Source organism: Vulpes lagopus, chromosome 4, assembly GCF_018345385.1.
Source record: "Vulpes lagopus strain Blue_001 chromosome 4, ASM1834538v1, whole genome shotgun sequence".
NCBI classification, from domain to species: Eukaryota; Metazoa; Chordata; class Mammalia; order Carnivora; family Canidae; genus Vulpes; species Vulpes lagopus.
The window spans coordinates 149,215,890-149,241,413 of record NC_054827.1 but is presented as its reverse complement, the minus strand read 5'-3'; the positions used below and the strand labels follow the sequence as shown (position 1 = coordinate 149,241,413).

Genomic DNA, 25,524 nt, shown 5'->3' with positions numbered 1-25,524 from the left:
GGGAATCTCTTGAAATTTCATTAGTTTTTAAATCAAAATCTAGTATGTGATTGTCATTTTCAATCTTAGTAAAAATAATATCTGTAATTACTCATTTAGATTGATTCACATTTGTTTCCTTCATATGGAAATTTCCATATAAAAGCCTAAATGATGTTGATAATACAGGCGTAATATGCATTTACTTTTGAGGGTATTCTGTTAGTAATGATAAGGTAGTTTTTAGTTTATGAATCATAGGATAAAACATTTTAAGATGTTTGAGTCTCGAGAAGAATTCATGAAACGTATTATGTGTAAGACCAGCATGCTTGTGTTAAACATTGAGATCGAAAGGGATGGAAGGGCCAAGAGGTACCTAATATTCCCGAGATATCTTCCTACTACACGTTTACTGTATTACTGTGCATCAGATATAAGAGGCACTAACTATTCAAGATGCGTTTCATGAGGTCTGACCTCAGCCACCACCCACTGGTGAGGACTAATCTTGCCCCATGTGTCTTCTGCTCAAAAAACACAAAGCCTGTGGCCTTTGACCGGGTTAATTGTCACACTATACCTGTTTCCGGGTGCACTTGTCCCTATGTCTCCAAGCAAGGTCAGGCCATTGGCCCCCGGGGTACCTTTTGTTTGAGGGGACCCATGCTCAAAACTCAACTTCAACTTCAGGGAAAGCAAGTGAGTCAATGAGAAAGGACATAGAGACATCGAACGTCCCCCAAGATTCATGAAATGTCTTTCAGTCCCATTTGGACCCTATCCTACATTGGCTAGCTTATCCCATCCCTTTTCCCTTCTGTGTTTTATACTAGTTTAATAAACCATATGATAGGAGCTTCTTAATTTGGTCTGTGGGATGGTCTGCCTGAAAGTGTTTGGGGGCCCCACCACTCCCATCAGGTCATGTTCTGTACAATACGCATCATCGCTCAGTCTCTGTAATTTAAAAATTCTGTTTCCATATGGACCACATTGTACTGGGAGAAAAAAAGGTCGCAGAGCTGTGTTGGTGATGGTGAGGCATTTCTTACTTCTTTAGTGATGTAGCCATCTTTGTTTATGTCATACAAGTTAAATGCCCAGTTGAGTTTTTCTTGAACTGTCCCCCGGAGCAAAATGGAAAGACCCTTGATGAAATCCTAAGAAGACATAAAAGTATCACTTGACATGACATTTCTTAAAAAAAATAATAATAATAACACAAATTATGATAAAAGTCACTCTCAGATGATGGAAGCCAGGGTTACAGCCCTCTGGATTTTGAATCATTATTTAGCGAGATAATTCATGTGTTCTTGGTCTTCTGTGGAGTTCTTTGTGGGCATAACCAGTTCTTAGCTTTAACATTCTCATCCTTGAATTGGAAACTGACTGAAGGGGGGATCCCTGGGTGGCGCAGCGGTTTGGCGCCTGCCTTTGGTCCAGGGCACGATCCTGGAGACCCGGGATCGAATCCCATATCGGGCTCCCGGTACATGGAGCTTGCTTCTCCCTCTGCCTGTGTCTCTGCCTCTCTCTCTCTCTCTCTCTCTCTCTCTCTCTGTGACTATCATAAGTAAATAAATAAAAATTAAAAAAAAAAAAAAAAGGAAACCGACTGAAGTCAGCCGTGGAACTGGGAATGTTAATGAGGCACCCGGACAGCAAGATGCATGCTCTAGGTGGCATTGGCTTCCCTCCACAACCGCACACAACTTTCCTTTTACTGAAAAGAATCTGATAACACCGTATCTTCTAAAACAGGAGCACGCGCATAGCATGCTCATAGCTTCCCATGAGAAAAATCTGCTAACAAGAAATCTGGTCTGACTTTAAGGTCCGGACCAACTGTAACCATCACTTAGAAACTATAACACGCATGTGGGCAGTGGTTAAGAGCGTGGAGCTGGAAGCCAGACTGCCTGGCCTCAAATTCCAGTTACGTCACTTGGTAGCTTTGTGTCCTCTGACAATTTAACATCCGTTCGCCTCAGTGTTCCTATCTGTGGAATGGAACATACAGCGTCTACTCTTTAAAAGTTTTTGTGAGGATTAAGAGGGTTAAGCTAGAACAATGTCTGGCAAGGGCATTGGTTATGTGTTTGCCAAGTAAATGAAGCCCTTAGCCAGTAGTATCATGGTTAGGCTGGTTTGATTTAACTTGATCAAATTCCTGTATATTTGTTGTCGTGTGGAGCCGAGCTAACATCACGGTGTGGTAATTCTGAGCTCACACAGATCTGATAATCCACTGCTAGATAGGAACGACAGAGCAGGAGGGGCACGCAGAAGTGGCTCTCTGGGTAAATCTGCATTTTCTGTCTGCACTTCTGTATTCCATCAGTTTATTAGCTGTTTTCCTATCTTAGTTTCTTAATTTTTAGGTTTTTTGTTTTCCTTTGCTTTTTACTTTAAAAAGTAGGTACTATTCACATAGTTCAAAATTTAAAAATATGTAAGATGTTTGGTGAAAAATCTTCCATTCCTGGACCCCAGCTACCCTTCTCCTTCTCCGTGGGCAGCTGGCACATTAGTAGCGTCTTGGACTACTTCCAATGAGTTTTTGTGCATATCCAAGTATAAGGCATATTTATTTATATATATTCCACATCCCTTTACACAAATAGTCTGACAGGCTATTCTGTAATTTTTTTTCCCCACCTAACAATCACAGAAATAATTCCAGTCTTTTTCACATAATATGTCTGAATGTACCATAGTTTAGCTACACTCGCATTGATTGAATATTCAAAGATTCCCAATCTTATTAAAAACAGTGGCACAAAGAGTGAGCTTATATGTACATAATTCACACCTGAACAAAAATATCTGTAGAAGAAATGCTTAGACGTGGAATTTCTGGGGTAAAGTCTTTGAACATTCGTAAATTTTAGAGTTGCTTACAAACTGCATCCCAAAGTCCCCTCTCAAAATCCGTGTATGAGAATATTTTTTATGTTTAAGAATACTTGTCAATACTATGTATTATCAACCCGTGATGTTTCTTAATTTTATAGAAAACAATTTGTTTCTCAGATTACTTTGTATCCTAAATAAGTTTGAACATTTTTTTTTTTAATATCTCGATTTATAGAAACTCTTCACATATTATCTGGGAAGTGTCTTCAAGTGCTGTTTCCTGGTTTGCCATTTCTTTTGATTTTTCTCATATTGATTTTTGCAAGAAAGGTATCTTTTTATTTTTATATTCTAGAATTTTATATTCAGTCTTTTATAGTTCAGCCTGAATTTTATAGTCAGTCTTTTATATCTTTTGATGGATGTCATATTGAAAAGGCCTCTCCCCATGGGAGAAAGATACTCCCATACATCTTTCCCAGTACTTTCTGACATTTATTTTTTTTTATATTCAAATTCTTAAACTCTTTGGAATTTATCCACTGTTTTTAGGTAGTTACCTGGTTTCATGTTATTATTTGTTACCCACTGATTTGAGATGCAAGATTTATCATATCCTTAAATCTTTTATATATTTGTTTGTATTTCTGAAATTTCTATTTTATTTCACTAGTAAAACTGTTTATCCACCTCTACTACATCGGTTCAATTATGCAAGCATTTTAGTAATTTTAACAGCTGTTAGGGCTATTTCCTCCTGGTCAGCCTTCTTTTTCAGGTATATTCTCTATTTTTGCTTGCTTTAATATTCCACATGACCTTTTGAATAACCTGTTGGGGTGTTCATAGGATTTGAGGTAAATTTACAGATGAACTTTGGCAGATCTGACAACTGCATGTTGAGGAATCTTCCTAATCAAGTCTATGAGAGACCTTGCTCTTGTCCAAGTCATTTTTGTCACTGAACATATCAGTGTTCTTCCGCTGCTATAACAAATTACCACTTTAGTGACTCAGAAAAGGTGTTTATTATCTTATAGTTCTGCAGGTCAAAAGTCTGAAATGGGTTTCAATGGGCTGGAATCAAAGTAGGGGAGACGGGGATCCCTGGGTGGCGCAGCGGTTTGGCGCCTGCCTTTGGCCCAGGGCGCAATCCTGGAGACCCGGGATCGAGTCCCACATCGGGCTCCCGGTGCATGGAGCCTGCTTCTCCCTCCGCCTGTGTCTCTGCCTCTCTCTCTCTCTCTCTCTCTCTCTCTGTGACTATCATAAAAAAAAAAAAAATGTAGGGGAGACAAGGGATGTAGAGGGAGAGTTTGCTCCCTTGACTTTTTTAGCTGTTCAAGGCCACCTGGATTGCTTGGCTTGTGGCCCCTTCCCCATCTTCGGAGCACATCACTCCGGTCTCTGCTCCCTTTGTCATATCTTTCCTTTCTTATCCTCAACTTCCTGTTCCCTCTTACAAGGACCCTTGTGATTACATTAGACCCACATACCTAATCCACGATGGTCTCTCTGTCTCAAGATCCTCAATAACACCTGCAAAGCTCCCTCTGCCACAAAAGGTAACATACTCACAAATTCCAGAAATTAGGTTGTAGACACTTTTGGTGGGTGATTATTCAGCATACCAAACTCTGGTGTGTTTTAGATTTTATTTTATTTTATTTTTTTCCCAATTGTTCTTTCATGTTTCTTAGTCATATTTATTTCTGGGTATTTTAATCCTTCTGTTGCTGTTATAAATGAGGTATTTTCTTCTACCACATATTCTAAATAAGTTTTGTTTGCATATATGAAAACCACTGATTTCTGTATAATAAGTGTGTATGCTGCCAACTGACTTGTTTATGTTGTATATGATAATTTTCCAATTGATTCTCCTGGGTTTTTCATAGATGCAATCATATTTACTGCCAATGGAGTTAATTTTACCTCTTCTTCTAATTTTTACATATTTAATGACTTTCTTTTTGCGAACTGTAGTGAAAAATAATATATCCAAGACAGTATCACATAATAACAGTAATAATAGCCATCCTCATTTTGTTACTGAATTTAATAAGACTATTTCGAGTGTTTCCACTCTAAACATGATACTGACTTTAATCATGCTAAGAAAGCGTACAATTCTCATTTTATTAAAAAAATTTATCAAGAATAACCATTGACTTTCTCGCAGAAATAAAAAAGCTGATCTTCAAATTCATATGGAATTGCAAAGGACCCCAAATAGCTAAAAACAATATGAAAAAAGAGAAACAAAGTTAGAGAGGCCATACTCCAACTTCACGGCTCACTACAAATCAGTACAGCGCAGCACTAGTGTAAGAATAGACATGTAGACCAGTGCAATAACGTTGAGAATCTGGAAATAAACATCTGTGACCACTGACTTTCAACAAGGGTGCCAAGACCATGCAATGGGGAAGGAGTAGTGTTTTAAACAAATGGTGCTGTGACAACCAGATAACCATACCCTACTTCCCAACTTTATTCAGAGTAAGATGTAAAGTGAGAGAAAAAGGGAACTCAAGAGAAGACCACAAAAAATTTCAGCACTTGATAGGCAAAGAGAAGCTGGCAAGGGGTCTTGAAAATAAGTTGCTAAAGAAGTATGAGAGGCCAAGTAAAGAGTGCATTTTCCCAGAAAAGGATGGTTTGTCATGATACGAGATGCTGCTGGGGAATGAAAAGTGTTCATTGGATCATCAATGACTGATGGGAGAACTTTCTGTGGAGTATAAGAAGGAAACATGAGGGAGCTGATGTAGAAAGCACATGACTCTTGGCTGGCCACGATGATAGAGAGACAGCTACCCCTGAAGAGGAATATGGGTTCACAGGAGAGACTTTTGAAGGTGAGCACTTTGATTACTGCAGGGAACAAACTAGGAAGATTACTAATGTGTGCGTGTGAGAGAGGAGGAGGAAATGTAGGGGATGGACTGATCCTTCTGAGAAGGTGGGAGAGTTGCACGTGCAGGTAGAAGGTCCAAGCTCTGCAGGGAGGAGGTGCATTTCCTCAGTTAACACAAAAGGAGAACATACCGTGGATGCCCGTAGCTGATAAGAGCAAGGTCCCACCTGACAGCTTCAATGGGTGTCATCTGCTTGGGAGTAAAGGACATAGCCGAAAGGGCAAGAACTGAAGGTTTAAGGAAAGGAGGCAGCCACGATACGAGACAATCAGGTGACTTGTGCAAATTACAAGAAGGTGACCATCCCTCAAAATACCTTGTGCTATGTCCTGGGAAGTTGTTCTGATATATGTAAACCTGACATCTGTAACACACTATAATCAAGAGTTAATGTGCAGTGTACAACTGGCAAACTATAAGCTTTGGCTTTTTAGAAGGTACAAAATAGTCACTGCTGAGTATGGGAGGGTAGGCTTGTCAGAGGGAGATTGCTGGACAGTTTTAAAAAGCCAGATGAGGTTGATGGTTATCAATGAACCTTACCAGTTGCTTCAAATCACAAAGTAATAGTTATGTGCCCTTAGTTGCAAAAGGGTGCTGGACACAAGATCTTTTTCTTTTTATTTTTTTAAAGATTTTATTTACTCATGAGACACAGAGAGAGAGGCAGGGGCACAGGCAGAGGGAGAAGCAGGCTCTCTGCGGGGAGCCCGATGTGGGACTCAATCCCGGGACTCCGGGATCACGACCTGAGCCTAAGGCAGATGCTCAACCACTGGGCCACCCAGGTGCCCCAATACAAGGTCTTTGAAGACATGCTTAGAGTGCCGTTTCCAGAATTTAGCTTGCCGCGCAATCACCTGGAGGGGTTGCTAAAACACATATTGCTGGGCCCCATCCTCAGGATTCCTGATTCATTAGGTCTAGGTTGGGTTGCAAAAATATATTTTTTTAACAGATTCCAAGAGAATGCTGATACTGTGGGTCCATGAATCACACTGAGGACCACTGGCCTCCAGAAATCTTCAGTGGCATTGGCCCTATCACCAGACTAGAGCAACAATGAAAGCACTTTTAAAGTCATGTGTGGACTCTATGGGTTGCCTTCCTACTAAGTCTCTACTAATTTCCATTTGGCGCTTCATCCATTCTGCAGAAGTGCTCTCCACCTCTGGCCCTAGTGATGCAGCTGTGGCCTGGGCAGAGTCCAGAGGCACACATTATCCCTTTGGTCAAGACATTTGGATCTGTGGATGGCCTGCAACCGAACCCAGTCCACGTCTGCTTGACATGAACAATCAAGCTTGGAGCCAAGGAGCTGCTGGCATGTTTTTGTGACCTCAGGAGAGCCCATCCTTAGTTGTACCCATCCTTATCTCTGGACTTCTTGTTTCCGTGAGCCAGTAAAGCCATCATATTGTTTTCATAACTGTGTGATTTTTCTATTATGTAAACAAAAATATCCTGATTTACAAACTGACACCTGATTCACATCTTCCTCTTCAGTACTATGTATCCCAAAACTGGTTACACTAAAAAATGGCTGTGGACCTCGAGAACCCCTCTACCTCGTAATATACCATCTTGCTGGATGATATCAATAAAGTTATTTCAGAAGAGAAATGATTCCTTACTTGTGGAAAAGGAAAATGAGAAACTCATTGTGTCTTATGGGGTTTTTGCTCCAGGCTTTTCTGAATGGTAATTGAAATCTATTAAGCAAGAGTCATAGGGCTTAAAAAAAAAAAAACTCACAAAAGAAGCCCCCAAAAAACAACTCTCAGAGTACTTTGCATAATTACCTTTTATCTGTGAAAGAAGGTTGCATCTGTTCCCTAATGCACAAAAATGATCGGTACTGAATTCTGGTTTCCATTTTCTTATGATCAAAGGAAAAGAAGGAAGAAGGCATAAAGAGTCGGCTTCATAATATCCCGGCCTTGTTCAGCGTGAGCTTTTAGGTATCTATCAAATTTTCGCTTAGTGCCTTAGTTCTGGTTGCTATGACAGGACATTAGTCTTCCTGTGTCAGAGGAGGTCATCAGGAGGACATGACCACCGGTTGACCCACGGGCTGGCCCAGGCAGCCAGCCCAAGCCTCTTGTCCCCTGTCCTCGGAAATGTACGGTCTGCGCACCATTTCTGGACAAGGAACCACGGCAAGGGTGCGGCCTTGAGGAAGTCAGGTCTTGCTGAGACCATCTGGACTGTATATGTGACCGAGTCCCATTAAGGCCTCCATAAAGACCCGTAAGATGCTGGTGGGCAGAACGAGATTTACTGGCCTTGCAGGTGCCCCAGACAAGCTGCAGAGGTAAGTTCCCTTACTAGCCCCACTGCCTAGCGCTCCACGTGGCCTGCCTCTTCCTTCCGGGTCCCCTTGAGCTCTGCGTGCAGGAGCCCCTTTGGGATTTCATCAGAGGAACCAATGAGGTTGCACACCAGCATCTGCCTCCCTACCTGCCACTCAAAGAGCACTGCGGCTTATCCTCATGCTTTTGGGGGTATTTGCAACAGAAAGTCCTGTTTATCATCGGGAAAACACCATGAAGTGACTCAACAGAAGTTTAAAAGTGTTAACTAAAATAAATAAATAAATAAATAAATAAATAAATAAATAAATAAATAAATAAATAAAATAAAAAACTAAAAAACTAAAAACTAAAAAAATAAAAGTGTTAACTAGCTAGTCAGTGACAGACTCAGTATGGAAAATCACCCACGTGTTTGGCATGTTGCTTAATGCTCGCTTACATATTTTCATGAAATTTTTAAAGGTTGTTTATTTTCTCTGGTATGACCTCCCTTGAGTGGAGTTAAACTTCCACAGTAGTGCAGCCACTTTTTAAAATATTTGAAAGACATAATTTCAGGTACTACCTGAAGTTCACACCAGGTATCAATATATCTAAAAAGTAATAAGCAAATTTTCTAAGATTTGTGGCCTGGCTTTTATTATGCAGAAGGGATAATATACTTGCCTTGTTTGATATACAGCTTTGTCTATTTAGGTAATTTAGTGTCTGAAATGGTGATGACATATCTTAAGTTACAAGAACATTCTTTGGTTTGATCTCACTGGAGGCCATTAAACATTAGTAAATTTTTAAATAAAAAATAAATATAAATACATAACAAATGTGCACATGAATATAATGCTTGATTCGGGTAAAAAATTACAGAAAACTATACTGAAGAGAATTGCAACCATACATAATCCTATCACTTAGGCAAAACTAATATTACCATTTTTATGCATGCTTTAGAACCTTATAGACCTTTAGAGTAAAGGTTTTCTTAATTTATATATTTTATATATAGATATATAATGATGTATATTTCACTTAGAATTACAAGCATTTTCCCACGTCACTGAAAATCCATTGTGACATCATTTAAATAATTACATATGAGGTTGAACCCTATGAAATTGCTGATTTTTTTTTAATAGACTCCACACCCAGCTTGGAGCCGAGCATGGGGCTTGAACTCAGGACCCTGAGATTCAAAACCTGAGCTGAGATCAAGAGTCAGATGCTCAACCAATGAGCCAACAGGCACCCCAGATTTCTGATGTTTTTTTTTTTTTAACATATTTGTCAAGAATAGTCATTTCATATGGTTTAATGATACTATCACAGTAGTTTTTGAACATTTTGGACACCGAACCATAATAATCTAGAACACATACATATACCCCCCACCCACACACACACGAGTATACACCACCAGAGAATGATTACTTCCATTTCTTTTCTATTAATTTTTTAAACATTCTTGTCATTAATCTCTAAATTAATTTTACCACCTACTAATAATTGCAATCTGGAGTTTGAAACACTACTTTGTCATATGGATATATTGTGATTTACTTAATCACACTTCCTACTGTTGGTTATGTAAATTAAAATTTTTCTTTATTATAAATGATGCAGTGTGAAAATTCTTCTCTAAGTATTTGCCATCATTTTGACTTACTTCCTTACGAAAGGAGTAGAAGTCCTGGGTCCTGGGAGAACTGAGATTTCATAGTAATAATGACTACAGCTTACGGATGTGTGTGGGGCCCTGTGTTAGGCAGCTCCTGTGTGTTATTTCATGCTGGCCTCGTGCAACCATAGGGAGTAGGTATTGCTGTCTTTATATTATAGAGAGATGCTCAGAGAAAAAAAGTGAGCCAAGACCATGAGCAGGGGGCTGACAGTCAGATGGAGACCTCTGACTCAACGTCCGGGCCTCATTTTGACTGGAACTGAAGCGATGGGCTGTGGTTATACCCAACAGTATGATGTAAACATAGGCCATATGTCTTTCCTTGCTACCATATGACATAACTTGTGGGGTGATGCGAAGTAGTGACTCAAAGTGATTTCCACTCACCTACTTCCTAATAACATTTGTAGAACATTAGGAATGCCAGGAATTCATAGTTCTTGCTATAAAATTACTTCATAAATGAATTAGAAAATAACCTTAGTTTCTTAAAAAAAAAAAAAAGCGCGTTTCAGTATGCAAACATATGTGCGACTTTGAAAGCTCTAAGAAGATCAGCTAAGAAGCCCAAGAGTTACATATCCAGGAACACCCAGCCTGAGATCAATTCTCTGAGACTGACCAGATGTCAGAGTCACTAACATTAACTGAGCGTTTTCTATGTGCTGTGCAATTTTCGAGACTCTCAAACCCATCAATCCTACAACAATTTTGTGAGGTATCTGTCATCATTTCCGTTTTACGCTGAAGAAAGTCAAGCACAGAGGAACCTGCCCTAGGCGTCAGGGCTAGATTTGAACCCTGTGTCTGACTGACAAGTATGTGTTCTTTTATTTTTTTTAAATTTTATTTAGATTCAATTAATATATAGTGTATTATTAGTTTCAGAGGTAGAGGCCCGTGATCCATCAGTCTTATACTAACACCCAGTGCTCATCACATCACGTGCCCTCCTTCATGCCCGTCACCCAGTTACCCCCACCCCTCCAGTGACCCTTAGTTTGTTTCCAATGATTAAGAGTCTCTTATGGTTTGTCTCCCTGATTCCGTTTTATTTTTCCCTCCTTCCCCTATGAACTCCTGTTTTGTTTCTTAGATTCCACATATGAGTGAGAGCATATGATAACTATCCTTCTCTGGTGGACTTATTTCGCCTAGCATAATATCCCCTAGTTCCATCCACATCGTCGCAAATGGAAGATTTCACTTTCTGATGGCCGAGTAGTATCCCATTGTGTATACAGACCACATCTGCTTTATCCTTAGATGAGATTCCTGGGGCTTCCATAGAGGTTAGAGTGTTAAAATTGGAGATTAATTCAGGACTGGGGCCGGGAAGTTGTAAGAGGAGCCTGGAGCATCTCGTAGTGCTGGAAAATAAGGGTGTGATGAAAGAAACACAACAAAAAGAGAAGAAACAACCACAGGGATGGGGTATGTTGAAAGGACATAGGAATCAAAAGGAAAAGCTCCCGGTTGCCAAGCTGTAACAACCTGAGCAGCAAAATAAATAGGGTTGTGTTGGATTACAGCTCAAAATACAAAATAAATATCACTCGTCCATGCTGACATAAATGACTTGTTGAATGAATTCACAAATGAATCGGGGCAAGATGGCGGAAGAGTAGGATCCCCAATTCATTTGTGACTTCATTCAACAAGTCATTTATATCAGCATGGACGAGTGGATATTTGTTTTGTATTTTGAGCTGTAATCCAACACAACCCTATTTATTTTGCTGCTCAGGTTCTTCCAGCTTGGCAACCGGGAGCTTTTCCTTTTGATTCCTATGTCCTTTCAGCCATTAGAAATGACAAATGCCCACCATTTGCTTCGACGTGGAGGGACCTGGAGGGAATTATGCTGAATGAAATAAGTCAATCAGAGAAGGACAAACATTATGTGGTCCCATTCATTTGGGAAATATAAAAAATAGTGAAAGGGAATAAAGGGGAAAGGAGAGAAAATGAGTGGGAAATATCAGAGAGGGAGGCAGAACATGAGAGACTCCTAACTCTGGGAAACGAACAAGGGGTGGTGGAAAGGGAGGGGCGTGGGGGGTTGGGGTGACTGGGTGACGGGCATTGAGGGGGGCACTGGACGGGATGAACACTGGGTGTTATGCTATATGTTGGCCAATTGAACTCCAATAAAAAAAAAATTCAAAAAAATTCAAAAAAATTCACAAATGAAGGAGAAGAGACCTATATCCCAGGCGGATTTCCAAGTAAATGATGTAGCTATTCTATCCTCAAGGAGGTGGAGCATGGCCCCCCCATCCTAAAGAGTGGGCTGTGCATAGTAACTTTCTTCCAAAGACTATGGTTTAGAACAAAGGAAAAAACGTAACTTGACAGTAGAGGAAGGACAATCCCTCCTTCAATCAGGTGCCCAAGGTAAAAGTCAACAGTCATAGTTCATGATAAAATGTGCTCTTGCTTTTCTGCGATAAAGTATGGCACTTTATGTCTTTGGGCTTTCTCCCCAGAACGTACGTCCCTGCATGAGGGAAGACATCAGCACATCTGACACTCTACAACACACCTGACACGTACTCCTCAAAACTGTCAAGGTCATCAAAAACAAGGAGTATCTGAGGAACTGTCACATCAAGAGGAGCCTAAGGAGACACGGGGGCTAAATTTAATAGGGTGCCCTCCCTGCCTAGGATGGTGGAACGAAAACAACGACTAAAGGACCTCAGGTAAAAGCTAAGATAATCTGAAGAAAGCATGAACTTCAGTGAATAACACATCAATATTACTTGTAGCAAGTATTCCATTTTAATGTATGATATTAATAATAGGAAAACTGGATGTGAAGTACATGAGAACTGTCTGTACCATTTTTCTGCGACTTTTCTATAAATGTAAACCTGGTCTGAAATTTTTTTTTAAGTTTATTTAAAAAATTAATTTTAAAAAAGAAATCTGACCTTCCATCTGTCAGATAAAGATATTTACTGTATGCTTTTCCGGTGTGTCTTGTAATAATCTGCTGTTATCCCACCTGTAGCATGTAGCATGTGCTACGAGGGGTTTAAAGGGCATGTCCTTGGGGCCTGCAGGAAGTGGGAAGCAAATGCAGGAGGAGCTGGGTACCCCCATGGCAAGACTAGGCAAGACTCCAGGGGAGGAGCGGCAGGAATGATGGATGACCAGCAAAACCCAGGACACGTGTGGCCCAGTCACATTCCCTGGGAATCCACAAAAAGGTATGGATGAGGTCCAGGGCAAAAGACCCAATGGTGGGAACAGTTGGATTCTATGAAAATGGGAGAAAGTAAGCCCCACAAGGACAAAGATTTGTGTCTTTTGTTCACTGCTGTGTCCCCAGCCAGCAACCAGAAGAGTGTTTGGCACACAGTCATGCTCAATAAATACTTGTTAAATAAATACATGACATGAGAAGACTTCTGAACCTGCCTTTCACTGGTTCCCTGGAATGGGCACTAGATGAGAAGGACAATTGTATTTACAGGTTGGGTGTGTATGTGTTGAGAGATATAAGGATAAACCCTAATGATTAATAAATCTGATAAAATCAGAATGTTATACCTAGTGATAATATTGCTTAAATAATTCACACTGATGCCTGACATCTCAGAAGAAAACAACTACTTTATTTTTTTTTCTTTTATTTATTTGAGAGAGAAAGCATGCAAGTGGTGGGGGTGGGGAGAGGAAGAGGACAAGCAGACTCTGTCCTAAGCCCTCCAACATGGGGCTCAATCTCAGGACCCTGAGATCATGACTTGAGCCGAAATCAAGTTGGGTGTTCAACAACCAAGCCACCCAGGTGCCCTGAAAATAGCTATTTGGTTTGACAAAATGACTCATCTTAGAAAGGAAGTTTTCCCATAACCATAAATGATATTTGGGAGAAAAACATTTTTTTTTCTCATCACTGTGAATGACAAAGAGATTACTTTTTAGGTTTATAATGTCTCCAGGCAATGCCATTCACTTTTTATTCAGTGTGAATTGGATTGTCAGTGAATAGTGTTTTCTTGAAGCTTTGAACTGTAGTTCTGATGTCAAATCATCAGTCTCCAATTTCCAGAATTGTTTCAAAGAAAATATTTTAAGTCAGCCTCAGTAATTCAAATAAACTTGCCATTTGGGACCTGCTCAGAGGTATGCAGTGCCCTGCTGGTGATAATATTTGGTGGGCGGTGATTATTGAAATGGTGGTAAAGGTTCAGAGTTGATCATTTAGCCAATAATTGTATCAGTAATCAGTGATTTTTGTGGATGGGTTGTATTGAGAGAAAATTGTGAAAGTTGGTGATAATTTTCAGTAATCAGATCATAGAACGACATCTTAGATGTCATCTAGCAAACATTGTGGCCCAGGCCCTCAGGAGGAGGTAGTCTACTGCAATGGTTAAGAATGGGGTTTGGAAAACTATGGCCTGGGGATCAAATATGGCTCATCACCTGTTTTGTAAACAAATGTTTTGTACATTTCTGGTTAGAACACAGCGACGCCCATTTATGCAGGATTTGTGCGGAGCTGCATTTGTGCTACAACAGCAGAGTTGAGTAGATACAATAGAGACCATGTGGCCTGCAAAGCCAAAATATTTACTCTTTGGCCCTTTATGGAGAAGTTTGATTATTTCTGGCTAAAAACATATATTTTAGAGACTTAGGCAGAGCTGGGGTTCAATCCTGGTTTGTAAATTTTAGTGCCAAACTCATTTGGTGCCAAAACTTGAAGTGAATGGACATAAAACGATTTCCAATCTATTTCTAATTATCTATCTATCCTCTATCATCTATCTATCATCTATCAATCCATGTATGATCTATCATCATCTATCACCCAATCTGTCTATATCATAGTAATCAGAGGACACTAACAGCTATACCAATACTTCCAAATCTTCGTGGCTTAGCACCATATGAGCTTACTTGTCACTCACACACAGTGAAATGGGGAGAGCAGTCTGTTCCATGCGCTCATTCAGGGATCCGGGTTCTTTCCACTTTGTTGCAGGGCCAACTGAAATATGTGACCGCATAGTCCCCACAGACAGCAAGAGAGGAAGGAGATGATGTGAGTGGTCACTTCCACTCACATCTCAGCAGCAAACTCTCAGTCATGGCCTCCCTCTAGTGCAGGGGAGGCTGGGATTATGGCCTACTCATGTGATCACCAAGTAGAGCACGTGGACGTTGGTCATCAGTAGCAGTCCCCGTCATGTTTGTCATTTATCCTGTTTCATGAACAGGATATTACACATTTGATCATAGCTTGCTGCAGACCCTACCAGAGACATTAAATGATATGGAATAGCGTGCGCAGGGCATTACCTGTCTACATCTGCAAGGCTGTGAATGACAGAACTCAGCTGGCTCTGAGGATTTCCGACGAGGGGCTGGGGATCTGTATACACCTCCCAGGCAGGATAGCACGGTTGCTAAGAGACACATTCTGCTGCCTGAGTTTGCATCCTGGCTCTCCTACTTTCTAGCGGTGTGACCTTGGGAACATGGCTTAACCTCTCCGTGATTTCCTTTCTCCATTTGCTAAAAAGATAATAATAGGACCTATGAAGATGAACTAAGTTAGTAAATATAGTGCTCTCAGCACAATTGCCTGCCTCATGAGTATAGATGAGCTCTAAACAAGAGTCAGTTATTATTATGGTGTAGAGCTAATATTATTGTTAATGCTGTTTTTAAACACAGTGTTAGTGACTGACACACAGTAGGTGCTTGCTACATGATTAGATGCAGAATTATCTTTCATAGCATCATGGACAGGGCGATCACCTGGGCTTTGAATGAATCTGTTCAATGATAGATTATTGCATAATAAGATGATCGATGTCATTATTAATTGGCTTTGTTAGAAAAATTTCCTGTGTACTAACTGCTGATAAATATCAAGCATGTATTTGGTGCCAGACACTGAGCCAAGCCCTTTAGTGACATTAGTACTTTTTCATTCTTACAGTCCTCTATCAAGTAGCTTTGCTCACTGATATTTTACAGAGATAAACACTAAGGCCCACACGGTTTAGATTCTCAGCCTGAGGTCTCACAGTCCCTGAATGTCAAGGAGGGAATTAGGCCCAGTTGTAGTCAGATGCAGGTGCCACCCCATTCCGTCGTCTAATTCACCCTGTCCTTCTGGATTTAAGCAAATTAAGTAGAAAACTTCCCTTCTCTATATTATAGAATCTGAACGGTCTCTGCTATACCTCTCAGGATGCTACTGCTACTCAAAATATGTTCAGTGCCTAATCATTTCTATTTTCTAGAGTCTTTCCAGGTAGCTAATCGATTTAGAAAACTAATCGCAATAGCCTAGTGTTGAATTTGATTTAACATTTATTAATTCAGCCATTAGTTTGCTTTTAAAGCAAAAGACATATTACCAACATGCTTATAATATATAGTCATAACAACTAATTTCCCAAATTATAATCAACGTTCATCACAATTACCAGCATTTTACATAAATACTGTAACAGCAGTGTTAGGAGTGGTCCCATATCATTAACACCAGACTAAATTTACCCGTTGAAATTGGGTACAATGTGCTATAAGGTAATTGATGGTACATTTCTGATACGTAAGTAATTTCAAGTAATGAAATCATTAGTATTTTTTTACCCTACTCATTTTCTTGCAAACTAGCTATGAAAGATTTCATTAGGTGAACTGGAATCATTGACTTCGATATTATTGCTAAGCTAAGGCTGTGCTGGAATTAAGCTTGGTGAAGTGCAGCAAATGCTAACACGAGATTACGACGAGGTGATCATAAACCACCGCCAGTGGAAGGAACGTTACAGATGTTACCTGTGACACTCGCACACGTCCCCCATTGCTACTGCCACATCCGAGACCGACCCCACCGCCCTTGCCTCCACCCCTGCAGGTTCCACAGTCGACTGGACCTGCTACAGCCACTGCTGGCTTCCACCCTTCTCTTCACAGAGATATTTCTTGGTTAACTTATAAGAGACAAACTGAACTTCCTGGCCCAGGGTCTTTATTGTAGGTGCACTCAGTCTGCAGGAGAACCCAGTACATGCGAGGAGATACTTTGCTGTCCTGGGAACCCTGCTCCTGGGGCCACTGACTGACTAATAGCTGGGAAGGAGGTACTTTCTTCTTCCATCCGGACTCTTCAGAGCGCCTGCTCCCAGGTCACTGGCAATGCCCATTTGAACTTTCCCCCTCTAACCATGACAAAGTCTGTTGAAATAGAAATCTATCAATTGAATTTTAATATCTCTTATGCTTGTGGCCTCTTTCTCATCACCAGTGCCTTGTCGTTTGGGGTTACATCAGCTCCTGTCAGGATTCTTGGAATACAGAGCTGCTCAATGAACTTCTTGTTTCTAGGAACAGAGCCCTGATCCAGTGACTTCCCTCCTGAAAATTCCTCAAGGACTCCTTACCGCTCACAAAAGAATCCAGCCTCCTTAACATCCTGCCTCAGACAGGGCAGGAGCTGGCCTCTGTCTTCTCATCCAATCTTCCTTGTTGGCCTTTTTCTGTGTATTCTAACTTCTAGGTGATGTACAAATGCTTCCTTTTCATTCCCAGGCCTCTGCCTCTGCATCACACCCCCCTGCTTCTCACCCTGAGCCTTTATTCTCTTAATTGGCTCATGCTTGTCCTTCACACCTAGTTCATCAAATCCATGGGCAGGCTTCCTTCAGACAGCCCTATTAGTACCTTTTCTTACTGATCCCATTCCATCCTCTTTATTATGACATTCGCTGAATTTCTTCTCACATGTAAGATGCACCTTATCCTACTCCCAAAAAGGGTACCACCCCCAATTACCTTGTTTCCATTATATGTATTAACAGTTCTGTATCCAATTCCAATGTAGTGCGTGTGTGAGTGTAAATACCCCTATACGACCAAGCAATTCTCTGACACCAGGCCAATTCTGACCTTTTCTACCTGGAGAGACAAGTAGATCCTACAGGTTAAGGTTACTAAGTCCTACAAGACTGCCCTGCCCCAAATCAGATGCCAATTGCAAGTCCAAGTTGTCACCTGTGCTTCTGAATGGTGGTGTTCTGAAACCACCAATAGAATTGACAAATTCTTAGCTAGACTAAGAAAAAAAGAGAAAAGAGTCAAATTAATAAGACATCAGAAATGAAAGGAGAAACATCGCAACTGATGCCACGGAAATTAAAAGAATCATATGAGACTATATGCACAATTCTACACCAATGGATTAGAAAAATATATATATAAATTCCCAGAAACATGCAACTAGCCAACACTGAATCATAAAGCAATAGACAGTATAAACAGACCTATAATGAGGAGATTGAATCAGTAATCAAAAATCTCTCAACAAAAAAAGCCCAGGACCCAGTGGCTTCACTGTTAAATTCTGCCAAACATTTAAATAACTAATACCAATCTTTTTCAAACTCTTCCAAACAATTTATGGGAAAGGAATATTTCCAAACTCATTTATGAGGTCAGCAGTACCCTGGAACCCAAACCAGATGAAGATATCAAAAGAAAAGAAAACTATATGCTAATATTCTTGATAGGTATACGTGCAAAATCCTCAGAAAATTCCAGCAAATTCTAACAGCCCACTAAAAGGATCATACAACATGACCAAGTAATCTTTATCCCTTGGATGGAAAGATGGTTCAGCATATAAAAATCAGTTAATGGGGGCAGCCTGGGTGGCTCAGGGGTTTAGCGCTGCTTTCGGCCCAGGGTGTGATCTTGGAGTCCCGGGATCGAGTCCCACGTTCGAGCTCCCTGAATGGGGCCTGCTTCTCCCTCTGCCTGTGTCTCTGCCTCTCTCTCTTTCTCTCTCTCTCTCTGTCTCTCTCTGTCTCTCATGAATAAATAAATAAAATCTTTAAAAAAATCAGTTAATATGATATACCACATTAACAGAATAAAGAGGAAAAATCTCATGATCATCATCTCAATAGATGCAGAAAAAGCATTTGACAAAGTTGAACATTCTTTCATGATAAAAATTCTTAACAAACTAAGTATAGAAGGAAAGTATCTCCACATAATGAAGACCATATATGACTATCCCAGCACTAACAATATGGTCAATGATGAAAAACTGAAAGCTTCCCCTGGAGATCAGGAGCAAGGCAAGAGGGGATGCCCAATATTGTCACTTCTGTTCAACAGAGTACTGAAAGTCCTAGCTAGAGAAATTAGGCCAGAAAAAGAAATCAGAGAATGTGATATTATATATAGAAAATCTTAATAATCACACCAAAAAAACTGCTACAACTAATAAACAAATTCATTAAAGTTACAAGATTCAAACTCACATACAAAAATTATTCACCAACAATGAACTGAGAAGGAAATTAGGAAAACAATCCTATTAACAATAGCACCAAAAAGAATAGAATAAAAAAAAAAAACTTAGGACATACTAAGGAGGTGAAAAACTTGTATATTAAAAACTGTGAAACATTGAAAAATTAAAGAAGACACAAACAAATAGAAAGTTCCAGGAGTTGGAAAGCTTAATATTGTTAAAATAGTCATACTACTCCAAATTATCTGCAGATTCAGTGCAACTCTATTAAAATCCCAAGTGGTATTTTTTTACAGAAATAGAAAAAAATTCCTATGAAACCACAAAAGACCACAAATATCCAAATCAATACTCGAGAAAGAATAGGGCTAGAGATGTCACAATTCCTGATTTCACAGTATATCATAAAGTTATAACATCAAAACAGTGTGGTACTGGCATAGAGACAGACATATAGACCAAATGCACAAAATAGGAAGCTCAGAAGTATATTTGCGTCTATATGGTCAACTGATCTTTGATAAGGGTGTCAAGAATATACAATGGGGGAAAGGGAAGGATAGTCTCTTCAACAAATGGTTGGATACCCATACCCAAAAGAATGAAATTCCATCCTTACCTTGCCCCATACACAATTATCAATTCAAAATGGATTAAAGACTTAAGCATAAGACCTGAAACCATAAAACTCATAGAAGTAAACGCAGGGGAAAGACTTCATGATATTGGTGTTGGCAATGATTTCATGAATGTGCCTCAAAAGCACAGGCAATAAAAAGTAGGTGAACACGTGTAATGACATCAAGCTATAAAGCTTCTGAACAGCACAAGAAACAACCAATGGAGTGAAAAAGCAACCTGTAGAAGGGCGCGGAAATATTTGGGAGCCATTTATCTGATAAAGGGTTATCTCCAAAATATATAAGAAATTCCTTCATCTCAATAGTAAACATCGAACAACCTAATTAAAAAATGGGCCGAGGACTTGAACATACATTCTGAATATACACAAATGGCCACCAGGTACATGGAAAAATGGTCAGCATCACCAATTATCAGGGAAATACAAATAAAAACCACAGTAAGGTGTCACCACACACCCATCAGGATAGCTATTACATATGAAAGGTATGAAGGGTTGAGGATGTAAGTAAATTCGAACGCTTGCACACCGTTGGTGGGAAAGCATACCTGTGCAAGCCACTATCTGGAAAACAGTATGGAGGTTCCTCAAAAAATTACAAAAAAAAAAAAAATCACAAAAATACCACGTGATCCAGTAATCCCACTTCTGGATATTTATCAGAAAGTATTAAAAATCAAGATCTCGAAGAGATATTAGACTCCTATAGTCGTTGCAGTCCTGTTCACAACAGCTAAGATGTGGAAACAGCATAAATGCCCATAGATGAATGACTGGCTAAAGAAAATGTGGTTTATTCATGCAATGGAACCTCTATTTATCCTTAAAAAAGAAAATAATCTGCCATATGCAGCAACATGGATGAACCTGAGGACACGCTGAGCCACCACAGAGAGGCAAATACTGAGAGATTCTATTGCCATGAAATACCGAAAATAGTCAAACTCCTAGAATCAAGGAGTATTCGGAATGGTGGTGCCCGGGGCTGGGGCCGAGGGAAGTGGGCAGTGACTAATGGCCATGGAGTTTCAGTTAGGCAAGATGGATAAGCTCTAGAGATGTGCTGCTCCAACGCTGCGTTGTTATTATAATGTGCACTTAGGGTTTTGTTAAAAGGGTAGATCTCATGCTCAGTGTTCTACAAGAATAGCAACAACAATAATACAGAGCATAAGTCTCAAAAGGCAAAAAAAAAGTCATTAAACCACCAAATGCAGATTTTCCCTGTAAATAGACTATAAATCTCTTCCAGCGCATCTAAAGTCAAATCACACATTAAAAAAAGTCTAAGACTCACCTCGAAACTCACAGCTCCATTGTGGTCCGTATCGAAGGCATTGAACAGAAAATGCGCGTATGTTGTAGAGTCTGAAATGTTGAAAAGGGAGTATCAGTAAGGCCGCACGTCAACCCCCTGTCAGGACTGGCGCCCTGCGCCCGGGCCTCCTCCTGTTTAGGACAATTTACCCCAGCTCCCCTACTTTTTTTTTTCCAGCTCCCCTACTTGTGGCTTTTTCCTGGCTGCACAACTTCCTTCGGAAGAGGCTTGTAATGGGAGATGCATGAGAATGAGCTCCTCTCAGAGGCCCTGATGATAGCTGGTCTCTGCAAGGCTGTGGCCCGAGAGGCCTGGTGGGTGTTCCTGGCACCCAGAGGAGCAATGGTTCCCTGTGGGGGGGGAGGATGCAGCGGGACACATCTGGAAATTGTTTAGCGCTTGGCAGCGGCTCTCTCTACAAGTAAGATAATAAAAATACTAAGAGCAAGGGGCACCTGGGAGCCTCAGTCACTTGGGCATCCAACTCTTGCTATCTGCAGGCTGGTGGTCTCAGGGACACGGGGTCGAGCGCCCCCGCGTGCTCCAGGCAGGGCGGGGAGTCTGCTTGAGGTTCTCTCTGTCTCCCTCCCCCTCTGCCCCTCCCTGCTCTCTCTCTCTCTCTCAAACTAATTAATGAAAAATAATACTAATAGTGAGACTTACATGAATTGATGTATTTAGTGTTTTAGTGTTGTTATTATGAATTTGTTCATCACTTTTACAACTCAAATAAAAATAGGGACTCAGAGAGGTTAAGAAACTTGCCCAAAGTCAAGTAGTGAATAAGGACTAAAAAAAAAAAAAAAAAAAACAAGGGCTAAAGTAGGAGGACATGACTGAGTCTTTCTGACCCAAAAACCAAAAACCAAGTGGCCCATGGCCAGGGGCATGGCCCCATGAGCGGGGACCAGAGTGCCAGGGAGGTTTCCGTGGCCAGGGTGTGTGTGTGGGGTTCTGAGGGCCTCTGAGCCTTGGCTTGGACCCGGGCTCTGGGTCACGGTGGGCAGCTGGGGACCGGCTGGTGCCCAGCACCTCCCAGGGCCACCCCGTAGGCCCCACTGCTCTGAAAGCCAACGCTTCCACTTAGCTCACTTCTCCTGGGTGGGTTTCCCCGTTTTCCCTCTTCCACTTTCCTCCATTGTCTCCCTTAATCTCTGAGCTTTCTGCTTTTTAATGTATATATATAAATATATCTTACTGTTTTCTTTTCCTAGTGCAGCTTTCATTTTTCAGCGCTTCCGTGCTTGACCGTGATCAGATTTACTTGATTCTTTCAAATGTTTCATCTCATGGTTTTAGCTTTTTACCTTAACCTTTTTTTTATATTAGAAAGAAAAAATTGTAACCTTTTAGCTCATTGGTTCCGGCCTTTTATCTTCTGTTTAAAATCTCATCTATTTCTATTTTATAACTTTTAACCTTTATTTTTTACTGGGATTGAACAAAGCTTCTATTCACCTTTTACTTTATAAATTGCTTTTGTAAAGGCTGTCAAGAAACTAAGCCATGGTAGCAGGAGGAGAGGATGTCCCTTCCCGAATAAGGGAGGTCGGGGGTCATAGAAACTTCTCTCCCATCTCACAGGCACCCAAGGTCCTCTCGTGGGTGGTTTTTCCTGAATGCTTCACCCTGGTGGTAAATGCTAGTGAAGGCCAGATATTTCACAAGGTAGACTGAATACTCAGTTTCTCAAAAGTGACGGTGACACTTTGTTTTACCTTTAAATATAATATGAATTATATATGAAACCACTTATGTTTACACATATGAATTACTAACACTGTTTTCTATGAACTAAACAGGGACCACATTTGAACCTAAATAATATGTCCCATTCTTGTACCGAGAGTGAATGTCCACAGGGTATTGATGAGTTGCAGAAAGAAATCCTTTTGAATATGGGTTATCACCGGGGATTTGGTTATAATCAATTTAGGGCCATTGTTAGGAAGTTCCATTATAGAGTCATTAAGGATTGGCAGCCTGTTTTTATTCACAAAGTCATCTTGCTCTCACCAGTACTTTTACACAGACTTCTTGAACTATTTAGTGCCCTGTGGTGATAGGAGTTGACAGATGGTATGTTAAACTTACTTTCGAGGGAGAAAAAAACAGATTTTGCATGTTTTCTAATGAGCTTCATTAAACAGGTCTCTTGGTATCCTATTTAGGGTAAATGCCTTTACCTTAGCAAGCAGGACACAACATGAAAAATGGCTCAGAACAAACAATGGTGGCAATTTTCTTTTTAAATCAGAAAAAAAAAAAAAAGCTAACACGAACATACAATAATTAGCCTTCTTCTTAAATGGGGTCACTCTAGCTTTAAAGCTTGACAAACACTCTCAAGTTTTGCCCTGATGTGCTATAGAGGACTCTTTGTTCCAATAAACGTGCTTTGGCAATTCCCCTGGAAGTTAAACCAGTTTTCCAGCCCAGATTCTCTGTGAGGACAGCAGTTGTTACTCATGTAGTGAAGTCGGGCTGCCTGGGCTTGAATTTCGGCTCTACCGAATACTGACTGCATGGCTTTGGGAAAGTTGTTTGACCTCTCTGGGACTGAGTTTCACCATTTACAAAATAACAGCACCCGTATGTATTTCGTAGGGTCATCCTGGAAAGATTAAATGAGATACTAATATGCAAAGTGCTTAGAACAGTCCTAACAGCACATATTAAATGTTCAATAAATATGATCTGTTATAATTATTGGTCAACAGACAACCACCTTAAAGAAATGTGAGTATATTTTTTACTGATAGAATACATTTCCACCTGAAAAAATTCCCGTTTTTTAAAAAATGAAATCTCTATCGTGTGTCTAGGTGACTGGGGTTCTAATTTGATGCCACGTCCTGCTCTATAAAGACCAGCAGAATTATGTCATGAGGGGCATTGTGGCTTCTGCTGCAGTTTGGATTTTTCCTGACAGGCATCTGGAGACTGAACATTTCGAAAGAAGGGGAGTGATGTTCCAAGTTTAGACTGGGTGAGAGGGAGTAGCTGGCCAGGCACAGAGTGAGATACAGGAAGAAGGGGGGAAACTGCCCACCACGTCATCTACGGTCAGGTTCCATCTGTTTTTCTCTTTAGATAATAAATATTTTCTAAGACAGTGAATAACTGGCATCCTGGATTCTAGATTTCAGGACAGTTTGGAGGTCAAGAGGTATAACATTGATCTCTCATCTCTCTCTCCTGTGACCACCTTTCCTCACACAGAGCAAAAACAGTTCCCAAGCTTGATAGGCTGAGATTGCCTCAGTTTCTTACAATCTTACTTGTGAAGTAGAAAATGAAATGTGGAAGTTTTATAGTTGGGGGACAACAGTTATGGATGCTTAGGATAGGAAGGGCTGCTGGACACCATTTCGTTGTTTATCGACATCTACCGAAGTATAAAACAGTTGCAGGAACCTTGGGTGACTGAGCTGAGATTACCTAGTGGTTAACGAGGGAGTTGGTAATGAAATCAAGACATTCCAACACCAACTCCTAGAAAAGACGTGTAGACTTGAAAGAAAACTGAGGACTCCTTTGTTCCATGTTTTATAGATGTTATAAGCATATTGTTCCACAATTTACACCAGAACAACCTGATGCCCACAGAAATACACCATTTGGGTCACACGCCTAGGTGGTGACACAGTCTATCAACAAACCCAGGACTCAAGCTAGTCTGGTGACTTCAACCCAATTATTTCCAGACCACATCGATAAGGCCAAGCCCCTTGATTACAAAAGCCATCAATACACATAAATTTCAGAGAATCAGAACAAATACACTTGATTATCATGTTCTAGGTCTGTGGACTGAAATCAATCTGATTGATTTTTGTCTTCCTACCGCAAATCCCTGCTCCCCCTTGAATTTAAGCACAGGGTACCGAATTAATGCATTAGAATATACAATTCAAGGCCCTGTTGCAATGATAAGGCAGCTTCATATACAAGAATAATAGTTTCTGTTTGATGAAAATCCTTAGAAATATTGTCCTAGGATACCCAGTGGGCGGTGTTATTAAAAAAAAATCTTTCTGCCCTTGACCCCATCCAAGTGCCTCACGTGCCTTGCACGTGGTGTCGGCTCAATAAATGTTTGTTGATGTAGAGCCTCTGACTGGAGCTCATTCATCTGTTCCTTCCAGAGCGAGCAGGTGCCTGGTATGGGCAAAGTAAGCGCCAAATCCCTTCAGCATGAGGACGAGGAGGCCGGGCAACTGCAATTGTCACAAGCTTTTAGAACGCTCAGTGAACGAAGAGTTTCTGCGCTAAAGCTTCCACTGCACGTGGGGGTGAACAGGTATCGCCGTAACAATACCAGAAAGTGCACCAACCAGCCGTTCGTGTCCTCCCAGCTTGTTTCCTAGGAGCATGCTTCCTCCCCCACGAACAAGAGGCTTCTGCTCACGGCAGTGGTGCTGACATCCAGAACGCCAAGCAAGTAGTGCTTGGTAGACCACCTGGCTAGGCAGTAGAGAGAGCCAAGAGCCTGACACCATATAAATTA

At 40.7% G+C, this 25,524-nt stretch overlaps 1 protein-coding gene across 3 annotated transcripts in view; it reads right to left on the bottom strand.

Annotated features, from left to right (window-relative positions):
- KCNIP4 (potassium voltage-gated channel interacting protein 4) overlaps positions 1-25,524 on the bottom strand; it is a 1,126,626-nt gene that overhangs the window by 4,597 nt on the left and 1,096,505 nt on the right. For all 3 annotated transcript variants that reach the window (XM_041753802.1, XM_041753801.1, XM_041753799.1), the window contains exons 4-5: positions 20,994-21,064; positions 1,035-1,142 (exon numbers count right to left, since the gene is read on the bottom strand). In XM_041753802.1, coding sequence (XP_041609736.1) covers positions 1,035-1,142; positions 20,994-21,064 — 179 coding nt within the window. The remainder of the gene's footprint in view (positions 1-1,034; positions 1,143-20,993; positions 21,065-25,524) is intronic.